This window comes from Corythoichthys intestinalis, chromosome 1, assembly GCF_030265065.1.
Source record: "Corythoichthys intestinalis isolate RoL2023-P3 chromosome 1, ASM3026506v1, whole genome shotgun sequence".
In the NCBI taxonomy this organism is placed as follows: domain Eukaryota; kingdom Metazoa; phylum Chordata; class Actinopteri; order Syngnathiformes; family Syngnathidae; genus Corythoichthys; species Corythoichthys intestinalis.
The window spans coordinates 22,068,330-22,079,094 of NC_080395.1; the positions used below are offsets into that span (position 1 = coordinate 22,068,330).

At 38.0% G+C, this 10,765-nt stretch overlaps 1 protein-coding gene across 2 annotated transcripts in view; it reads left to right on the forward strand.

The window, feature by feature from the left end:
* rhpn2 (rhophilin, Rho GTPase binding protein 2) overlaps positions 1 to 9,462 on the forward strand; it is a 47,194-nt gene extending 37,732 nt beyond the window's left edge. For both annotated transcript variants that reach the window (XM_057841481.1, XM_057841471.1), the window contains exons 12-14: positions 2,507 to 2,653; positions 5,260 to 5,415; positions 7,731 to 9,462. In XM_057841481.1, coding sequence (XP_057697464.1) covers positions 2,507 to 2,653; positions 5,260 to 5,415; positions 7,731 to 7,976 — 549 coding nt within the window. In that variant the 3' untranslated portion in view covers positions 7,977 to 9,462. The remainder of the gene's footprint in view (positions 1 to 2,506; positions 2,654 to 5,259; positions 5,416 to 7,730) is intronic.
* The last annotated feature ends 1,303 nt before the right edge of the window (positions 9,463 to 10,765 follow it).

Sequence of the window (10,765 nt, forward strand, 5' to 3'; positions counted from 1 at the left end):
GCACCAGTGGCTGATGCTGGTATTTAATACACAAGCTCAAAGTGTGTCCGCTTGTGAGTGCTTTGTTGCGGCGGAGGGGCTCAGCGGCACCCGCTGCTTTGTAGGGAAAGAAACTAGAATGACAGAAATCAGTCTACAAACACATGCAGCTACAAAAGAAAAAAAACAGAAGTAGATGCTTGATTATTTTTTGTTAGTGGTTTTTAACAAAGAAAGTATCGCTACTACTATTAGGAAAGTCACCGGTTCAACTTCTTCCTGAAGATGTTAACAAGATTGCTGATTCCTTCATTTGGCTGCGAATCAAAAAGGGATTCATCCTCGGATCATCTAATCATTATGCAGAGCGTCCGGGCCACCCAAGCCTCACCCACTGCCCAATGTCAATAACAGGGCACCAGACTGCAACCAAACGGTTGCATTTTGCAACTAAAATTAGAGCCTAGTGCAAGTACTTTTTTCATCTACTTGCACATGTGCGACCGGTACCATTGCATTTTTTTTGCTGACAAACTCCTTCATGGTAAAATCCACTTGTTGGTGCCGGCAGTAATATAACGAGCTGGTTTGGCAAGGGAAAATACAACAGAAGAAAAAGAAGGTGTAGGTTATGATTGGGGTAGCGGGAAAACTTGACAGCACTTGCGATCAATGGCAAAAAGGACAATAGGTGACTACTTTCTTTCCAGCAAACCTGCCGGCATAGACTTCATAATGATGATGACGGGACACATTCCCCAAGCACTGTGCCACACCTTCAAGTAGGGGGTCGTCCCACACTCCGCTTTAGTCGGTCGAAGTCTGTCGCAGTTATTCTCTAACATATGCAGCGATCCAACGCCGGATTTAGGTTGAAAAAGTACAAAAGCTGTACCGTATACAAACAGGAAGGATAGTCTCAGGAGTGATTTGTTCGAAGATTTATATTTTTCGTTCCATGCATGCATTTTGAAACGTTGTGAAAAGAATCAATGGGAGAAATTAACCGCTACGGCAATGGCGTCATAATTCGCAATATTTACGTAAAATAAATGCTGACTGCTCGTTTTTTTTCTTTTCACCAAGAATCGAGACTGTTTTACGTTCATATCTATAAAGAATTCAGTGATTTAAGTATTTATTCACAAGAACTTTTAATGTAAAAAGCTCTTTGTGGTGAAATGGCGGCGCCACAGTGGCTTAAAGACTAGCAGCACATTCGTCATATTTACGTAAAATAAATGCTGACTGCCCATTTTTTTGGTATTGTTTTTTTTTTTTTTTTTTTTTTTTTTTTTTTTTTTTTTTTTTTTGCTTTTAACCAAGAATTGAAACTGTTTTACATCCATGTGTATAAAGAATTCAGGAATTTAAGTATTTATTCACAACAATTTTCAACGTAAGAAGCTCTTTGTGGTGATAAAGCGGCCCCACAGCGGCTTAAAGACTAGCCGCATATTCGACATATTTACATAAGATAAATGCTAACTGCCCTTTTTTTTTTTTTCGTTTGTTTGTTTGTTTGTTTTTTGCTTTTAACCAAGAATCGAGACTGTTTTACGTCCATATCTATAAAGAATTTAAGGATTTAAGCAATTATACACAACAATTTTCAATGTAAAAAGCTCTTTGTCTGTGTTTCCACTTGGTCAGCTTTGACGAAGATAGGCTCCCTATTACCGGTAATCGGCCCCGTGTCCCGTCAATATATTATGAAGTCTATGCCCGCCGGTACTGTTTCAAAGAAGGCCGAGATACGCTGTTTAAAGGATTGTGAAGTTGCGCGAATAAACGAAAAGTAACTGTGTCGTTAGCAGTGATAATAAGCTTATTCAGAACAAAATTTGAGCACCTTGTAGTGCATAATTAATCTATGACATGTGCACACAACAGTTTGCATTTTATCATTTATTTTTTGACATTTTAAAGGGCAGCTCAGCTTCCCTTGCAGTCTTAGCACAATCGCCTCTGCGTGTCAGAAGGGCACTTTTAGTGTTTCACACTGCCAGACATACGAGATAATGGTAGGAAAATTTGATGATCATTTTGAGGAGATTCAGAAAAAACAATCTGCCCCCTTTCCTTTTTAGAACAATTGACATGAAATAATAACATTATATATGAAAAAGTCTCAAACATCCATGACGGAAACCGAACAAGGAAGCCATTTTGAAGAAATTCGGTTGGTAAAAATTGTTTAAATTGACAATTGGAGTTGAAGTTAGATGCTTTGGAGGATGTGTTTTGAAAGCTCTTTGATGGGATTTAACATTTTAGTCCGGACTGTTCCATTCTTTGTTTGGGCAAAGACCGTGTCATCCCTTTATAAAAGAGTGCACTGAAAGGATTTAATGAAATAGAGATTTTCCCATCAGATAAAAAACGGGAAGAAAATAAAGAATGCTTTGAATAACGTTTTATCCTCTTACATCATCTTATCACGCACTTTTTTAATACACAGCAATAATTTGTGTATAGCATTATGCCTCTTTAATGACCTGTATGTCCAATGTGTGTGTCAACTCAGGGTCCTCTATCGGTGTTCTCCGCCAAGCAGCGTTGGACACCACCCCGGACAGTTCGTCTGCGAACAGAGGACAGAGACCTGGGCTTTACCCTTAAGGGGGATGCACCGGTCCAAGTGGTCTCACTGGATCCTCTCTGTCCTGCTGCTGTGAGTACAAACTGTCATTTTTATTCACTTCTTTTTTTTATTTAATGTGGCTGCTTTAGGGCACTTATCAATTTTCGGGTCACTTCTTTGTTAACGGCTGCCAAAATGAAATGGATGTCTAGCTCTGTCAATTTTTGTGTACTTACAGGTCACTTACTGTACATTTTGAAGCATTTCTTGGTAATTTCTTGTAGATTCTAGGGCTTTTCGGGTTACCTCATGGTGATCAGTGTTGTTAATAACGGTGTTAGAATATAACGGCGTTACTAACGGCGTTATTTTTTTCAGTTGTGAGTAATCTAAATAATTACTTTTCTCATCTTGACAACGTCGTTACAGTTACTGAGGATGGAAAGGCGTGCGTTACTATGCGTTGCTATATTGGTTGAATGACGCGATAAAAGTCTGAAAAAGGACTCACCGAGACGGAAGAGCAGAGAAGGAGTGGGGAGGAGGCAAAAAAGTTGTGACACCGAGCAAAGGCGATGCTAGGTGGCTCCAGTAATACCTGACTGTAGCCGATAGCCTACAAACTACGCCCACGTGATATGGTAGACATGGTAGATATCACAAATATATAGAACTAGATGCGAAATGACAGACACGCGGGTGTTCGCAACATGTACAGTATAGGAACTACATGCATTAGTAAATGGCCGCCATCTTAAAGCAGTAGACGTCTTAGGAAGGCTCTGTTGTAGAGAACCTTCCTAGCAAACTGAAGTAACTTTTGATCTAAAATACCCCTAAATTGGCAAAATATTGACTTGAATCTATCTTTAAATGATGAAACCGTTTTAAAACTTCCACATGTCAAAAGGGACAGAAGGGAATTAATGCAACAATGGGAGCAATTTTAACAACTTTTAACGGTTGATTCAGGGTAAAGGGTAAAATAGGGTAAAGAATTGAGCTAGGGCCAATTGTCCCAAAAACCTTTTACACTTCACATAGTGTGACCTAAATGAGGGGGACATGAAAATTATCACCAGTTACTTTGCCAAGTAATTAATTACTCTTACATTCAGGCAACTGAGTTACTAACGCAATTACTTTTTGGGGGAAGTAATTTGTAACTATAATTAATTACTTTTTTTTTTTTTTTAAGTAAGATTAACAACACTGATGGTGATATAGTTTTTACTTATTGGAAATGAATGGAACCACTGGAAATAAATGGGGACGTTTTTGTCAGATTTTCATTATACAATTTTAGTGCGCGTTGATTTCTTGAATGAGGAATCTGAACAAGATACTTTTTGAAATTTGAAATGTTTTCGGCTATTGAAATCAATGGAGCTTTTAAACCCACATTTAACGTTACGGGTGTGACAAAATATCGAAATGGTCATATATCGTGATACTTTGTATCACAAAAGGTTATCGATGTGCTCCTGCCAAGAATCGAGATATCGTTTCAAAAAAGGTCTCAATGTCAAAAAAATAAAATAAAATAAAAAGGAACCAACAAGTTGCAACGAAAATCCTCCACCATAATAGTGTCTCTCTCAGTTAACTCTAAGGCTGCATTGACGGTGCACGACGCCGAATCCATTTAGACTTGGAACGTTCGTTCATTCGAAACCTGGGCATTTACAGGTCATTTCCTGTTGAGTTTGACTCACTGCCTATTCATTTGGGTAATTCCCAGGTCACTTCCTGTTCTGTAACTCAAACAGGAAGTGACCCGTAAAATACCCCAAAATCAACAGGAAGTAATTGAAAATCAACAGGTAAACGACATTAAATAGCCCAAAATTACCTCATTGCCTGGCATTGGCTGCCACTAACAGCCATAGACGTTCAATCCGTTTGAAGTGGGAGGGCCACCCTCCCAGTTCAAATGGATTGGACGTCTACTAGTGATAAACTTATTCCAATTCACAGCAGAAGCTTGTTTTTAAGTTTATTAGTTGTTTGTAGAATATTCTAGAATAATTTCCTGACCAACGTATCGATAATCGTTGTATCGCCATATCGTCAGATCATCGTTATCGTTTAACGTGTTGCTGATTCGAAAGATTTAAATGCATTGATTCATGAATTCAAATCAATGACACATTATATTCAGAGGGTTCGGTTATTCAGGTTCATTGACGCAGGTTAGCCGGCCCAGTATCAGTTTACCGACTTTGCGGCTACACAGTGGATTATTCTGTTGTCTTGGTTGATTGACCTAAGTCAATAGAAGACGCAGACAGTGTACATGCAGTTGAAAGCAGTATTAAGGTTTTAAAGAGGTTTATGACCTGGTTTGAGTGGCTTTTATGTAACACTGTTAATCTGTTGCGCTGCGCGCAAGGCTTTTAATTAGAATTGGCGAAGAGTCGTAATTAAATTACAATCAGGCGCTTTATTCTGGTTCCGTTTATTCAAAGGTGAGCAGAAACTTCCTCATAGGTCTGCATTATGATTATTCTTGCTGAATTTACCAAAAAATGGGCTGACAGAATTCAAGCTACAATAATTGAAAAGAAATAGAGACTGACTGTTGACAAGTCATTGTTTGCTGATGAAAGTAGGTGAAGCGGACCTGGTGTGTAAATATTAACTCTGTAGCGTCAGGAGGTCTGAATATAACGCTCTGGTTTTTTTGTCCCTGGCAGGCCGATGGGCTGAAAGAGGGCGACTACATTGTTGCCGTGGGTGAGGTGGAATGCAAGTGGATGGGTGTGGGTGAGGTCATGAGGCTGCTGAAAGATGTCGACGAGCAGGGCGTGGACATCACGGTCATCAGCATGCTGGACAGTAACCCAACCATGGTGAGGCTCACTACACACTTAACTTTTTGTGTCACTTCAATGTGAAATACAGTATCAGAAAGTACGTATATTGTATACAAATTAATATATTTTTTCGACAAGGGATGTCCCAATCGCATGTTTTGCACTAGAGTCCGAGTTACATGATTTTGAGGATCTGCCGATAGAGAGTCCTGATCTGATACCAATATATACAGTGTATCACAAAAGGGATTACACCCCTCGCATTTCTGCAGATATTTAAGTATATCTTTTCATGGGACAGCACTGACAAAATGACGCTTTGACACAATGAAAAGCAGTCTGTGTGCAGCTTATATAAAAGAGTTAATTTTTTCCCCCCTCAAAATAACTCAAAATATAGCCATTAATATCTAAACCCCTGACAACAAAAGTGAGTACACCCCTTAGTGAAAGTTGTCAATAATATATAGACATACAACATAAACCCTGGTCGACAATTTTTTTTTTCAAATATTTACCCTTTTAAACTTTTTTCCCCCCCTATTTTTCTTTGTTTGGATCAGTTATTTATCATCTAAAATATCGGGGAAAATGTGACATCTAAAATGTCAGGGAAAAGGCAACAGTAACAAAATAAAATACAATTAAGCGATAGTTATGACCTATTTACAGACACTATTTTTTTCATTGTGACGTAATTTGTTTAAAAGTTTAAAATATTCCAGTGACTAATATTTTAAAGTTGTTTTTTAACTAAATATTAGACATCAATTCACGAGTCTAACCTAAAAAATAATAGACATTTCGAATAATAAATGTAATTACATTCTTTTTATGGCTGGTTTGGAAAAAAAGCGGTTGCGCAGTGTCTGTAAACGGTGGTCTCCAGGGTAAAACGGACAAATTAAAAATAGTCCTGGGCAGTGTTGTCAGTAACGCGTTCGTTAGTATTGCGTAACTGTAATCTGATTACTTTTTTCAGTAACGAGTAATCTAACGCGTTCATTTTTCTACACCAGTAATCTGATTAAAGTTAGTTTCCTTAGTGTCTCTGTGTTACTATTTTTTCATTGCCTCATAACTTATGTAGAATGAAGAATATTGTAGTCATGTACGAAGAGCGTTTTGAATAGAAAATGCTCAAATAAAAAGTTCCCGGTACGTGTTACCATGACAACCTCTTAGCTATTTCCTGTTTTGGTCCCGCGTCGCATGTGTTGTGGGACTGAAGGCGTGGGCCAGGCGGGTGTACATTTGAGCCGAGTGTTGAGACGTTGCGAGGGAATGTTGATCTGTGGATATCCATGAATGAAGGTGAGTAGTTTTCCTTCATTCTGTAGGGTATCAGCAAAAGGTTGGACCCCCTACATGCGTGGCCGTTTCGTAGCTTTGCCGTAGCAAAGACTGGCAGTCATCGCTCCAAGTTTGCAAGCTTTGTTTACTTCATAGGCGTGTTGCACATTTATGCCGTGAGGTGATGTGTTCGTTTAGCATCTGTGGGATGTGTTGTAAGTCCGATTGAGTGGAAAGTGCTTAGTTGCCGCCACGTTTTGTGGCCAAATTGACCGCGTGTACGTTGAGAGGAGTACTTCCGGGTTATGCACGCGCATCCGCGCCCGCCACCACCTTTGCAATTTTGTGCAGTCAGTTTGCAATGGTTTTACATTGGCTCTGATATGCTGTTAACCATAACCCAAAATTCAGACGTTTTGACATTAGGCTTAAAGAGTTAGCGGGGTTTAATTGGTCGGTGGAGTTGATTTCAACAAATTCCAAGCAGTTTGTCAGATATCTGTTAGTTTCAGGGCTCCAGAGTGGTTAAACTACCGCGAAATTCTGATATTCCCCTTTAAATTCAATCATCGGAAAGTCAATTACATGTGATGACATTTTTCTGTTGTCATTCTTATGATGAGGCGGCAAAGGGAGAAAAATGGGTAAAAAGTAACTGATAGATTACTTTTAAAGTAACTTGGTTACTTTGATAATGAAGTAATCAGTAAAGTAACTAGATTACTTTTCTGAGGCGTAATCAGTAATTAAATTACTTTTTCAAGTAATCTGTGACAACACTGGTCCTGGGGCATAATGCGCCATGAAACAACTATAGTAGCATATACTGTAGACATATTGTTCTTTCAAACACAATCGTCTAACAAAATTAACATTATTTCAATTAGAAGGATGATCATAAATTTGTTTTTAGGTAGAAGGACATAATCTTGTTGATAATGACATTTTTTCAACTGAAAACGGAAAAATCTTCTTAAAAATATCGTTTTTTTTTTTTGTTTTTTTTTTTTTTAAATCTGTGTGTAATCTTTGTATATGTGCCTGTCTGTGTTTCCCAGCCGGCCAAAAGTGCCACATTCTGCGGCAACCTGCCCAAAACGTACTCCATGATCTGCCTGGCCTACGACAGCGACGACAAGAATGGCAAGTCGCGCAAGATCAGCAAGAAATCATCCTTCCTCAGCTGGGGCCTGAAGAACAAACTGAAGAGTGCCAGCACCGTCAGCCTCCCCACCGCGGAGCAGTCGTGGAACAAGCCTTGTCCGGCCTTCCCCAGCACCTACAAGGATGCCACCCGTTACTGAGTACACAGGTGCCCTCTCCTCGGTACAAAAATCTGACAAGGACACATTTTGGGGAAAAAAAGAAAAAAAAAATCAAAAATGTTATTTTATGAGAAAGTCGATTTTATTTGTCAAAAAAGGTGCAATGTTACATTAATGAAGTAATACTTTTTGCAGTTAAAATCATATTTTCTGAGGAACAAAAGTTGTAACGTTAGGAGAATAAAGTTGAATAGATACGTGTTTAAAAAATTATCATTTTTATGAGGATAGATTTCACAAAAATATATTTTGTATTTTTTTACTCCAATTAATGTGCAATGTTATGAGGATAATCGATAAATTCATTTGCAAAAAACAGGGTAGTCACGGGGATATAAAAGTGCATTCATTCATTTTTTTTTTTTTAACTCGTTGACTACCATAGCTGCAACAGGCCATGTGAACTGGGAAGGGTGTCAGTGATCATTCACGCCTATTACCTTCAATACCTCAAAAGTTTTAATCTTATGAGAAGATGGGCAAGAGAAACCACCCCCCTTCTACAAAATGAATGATGCCAAAACTCGGTTTTTGTCCTAAATTTTTGAGTACAAAAACGTTGACTTTTTTTGTTGTTGCAACTTTTACTTCCCCATTGAAGTGTAAAAGTGTGCTGTGAGTCTGAAGCAGAGCAAATCTACGAATGTCTCCGTCATTAAATTAACATATTTGATCTTCGCCTAATATTTCCATCAAAATGTGACTTTTCTCCAGTTCCCCCGCCTGACTTGCAATAAAAATACACAACTTTGATTCAACACTTGCCTTGCACATACCACTGAATGCCTGTATATATTTTTTCATTGTTAAAATAAATGAAGTAATTTGAAATATACTTCCAACTGAGATATACTTCAATAGCACGTCCATTATAATAAGGATAGAGCGTCTTGTAATGTAACTATATGAATGTAGGATCAGACTGACCATGTCACCTTTATTTAAACATTCCATGGAAAGACTGCGGCCATTTTTGCTGACACCTTTACAGTGTTGGTCTCATTTCTTTTGTCTACAAAGTAGATTCTCATACATGTTTGATAATCAAATTTATTATTTATGTCATATCAAGAATCTATTATTTTCCGTTAGGTTGTGTGTAGTTTGTGAATTAAAAAAACAACAACTTTTTGCACGTTGGATTTCTTGAAGGAATGTATCTTATTCTCTTTTTTTGTGTGTATGCTGGTACATTGTCATAAGATAACACTCTGACACGTACTTAGTGCCATGTTGTTTTAAAAGTGCTGATCGTGATGACTAAACGTGTATTTTGTCATCCTGAGATTTATGCATTATTCACCCAGGTGGGATATTGCAAACAAGAAAAAGCAGTGTGTTGCTATCATGACTTTCATGTTGTCGTTGTATTATTCATTTCTCTTGTGGCCTAAATGCTTTTTGGAAATTCTTTTTGTCTTGTGTAGAGTCTAATCTTAATAAAAACTAAAGGAACAAAACCGTATCATTTTTGGAATCATTATTTCAAACTGCCAAACAGGTTTGGAATGACTGGTATGACTTTTGACACTCAGCAAGTCAACAGCGGTGTTTTTAAACTGGCCATGACATCCTACTAAATCCTTTTGCACGCCTTCCTTAACCCGTTTTTTGTGTGAAATATGAGTCTTTTCTGCCTCCTTCAACCACAAATGTATACAATGAAATTACAAAAAGATTAGCATGTTTGAAATTCCCCTCCATCACATACAGATGCAGTATGTATGACAAGTGAACCATAAGTAGATTGCAGGTTACAAGTTGATATTTTTTGTATCATGAGTCACATGTATTAATAATGTATGCTGAAGATGAATGAATGTTGTATTCAAGGGCGTAGGTTTGCATAGGGACGGTAGGGACATAACCAACTTTTCAGGTTGCTCAAATTGTCCCCACCAACTTTTAAGCAACCTTATTTGCATTATATAATGAATTCAGTTATATAGGTAATTTAGATTGTCTTCCCATTTGTTGTAAGGATAGAATTGACCCTACCATTAATAAGTGAATTACTTTCATTATGTTCAGACTTACATCGAACCCTTTTTACTTGCTGATGGGCCAGTCTATTTTTTTCTCTCAAACGCACGTTTGACTGGCCGATGACTTCCTCCCTCCCTCCCTCCAAACACACACACGCGTACACACACGCAATCACAGCCTCGACACAAATACAACATGCCGCCCCCTTCGAAGACGAGAACTATTATACATTTTATTTCTGTCAGCAGCAGCCACTGTAAGTAAAGTAAAAAGATGTCAGTGTTGTGGAGGTGGGGAACACACCACTAATTTTGCTACTGAAAGTCCGACCTGCATCGGAGTTAGCATAACATTAATCTGTGTGAATTTCCCAAACTCGAGTAGGACGCTGCTTTGACAGAAATATCCTCCTATATATATTTTCAACAGTTAACGTTAATTAAACTGTGAGAAATGTAGTGAACCGAGGTGTACCCCCTTATCCCCAATTTTCATTTTTATTTTATTTATGTGGTCTTAGAGCAGCTTTCATTTTTTGTTGAGTTTGGCTGTGCTTTTGGACAAAAGCAGTAGAGTTTTACCTGAAGGAAGGCTCCATTTTTATGTTTTGTTATTCCCTAGGAAGTTTTTTCATCTATATTTAATTTCCTTATTTCTGACAATGTTGAGTGGTCTTAAGACAAATGTTTATTTCTTGCTTCCTGGATAGTTGAGATTATTAACAAGTTTGTAATTATTGTGTATGTTAATATTTCTGTTCAAATATTGGAATTTAAATTTGC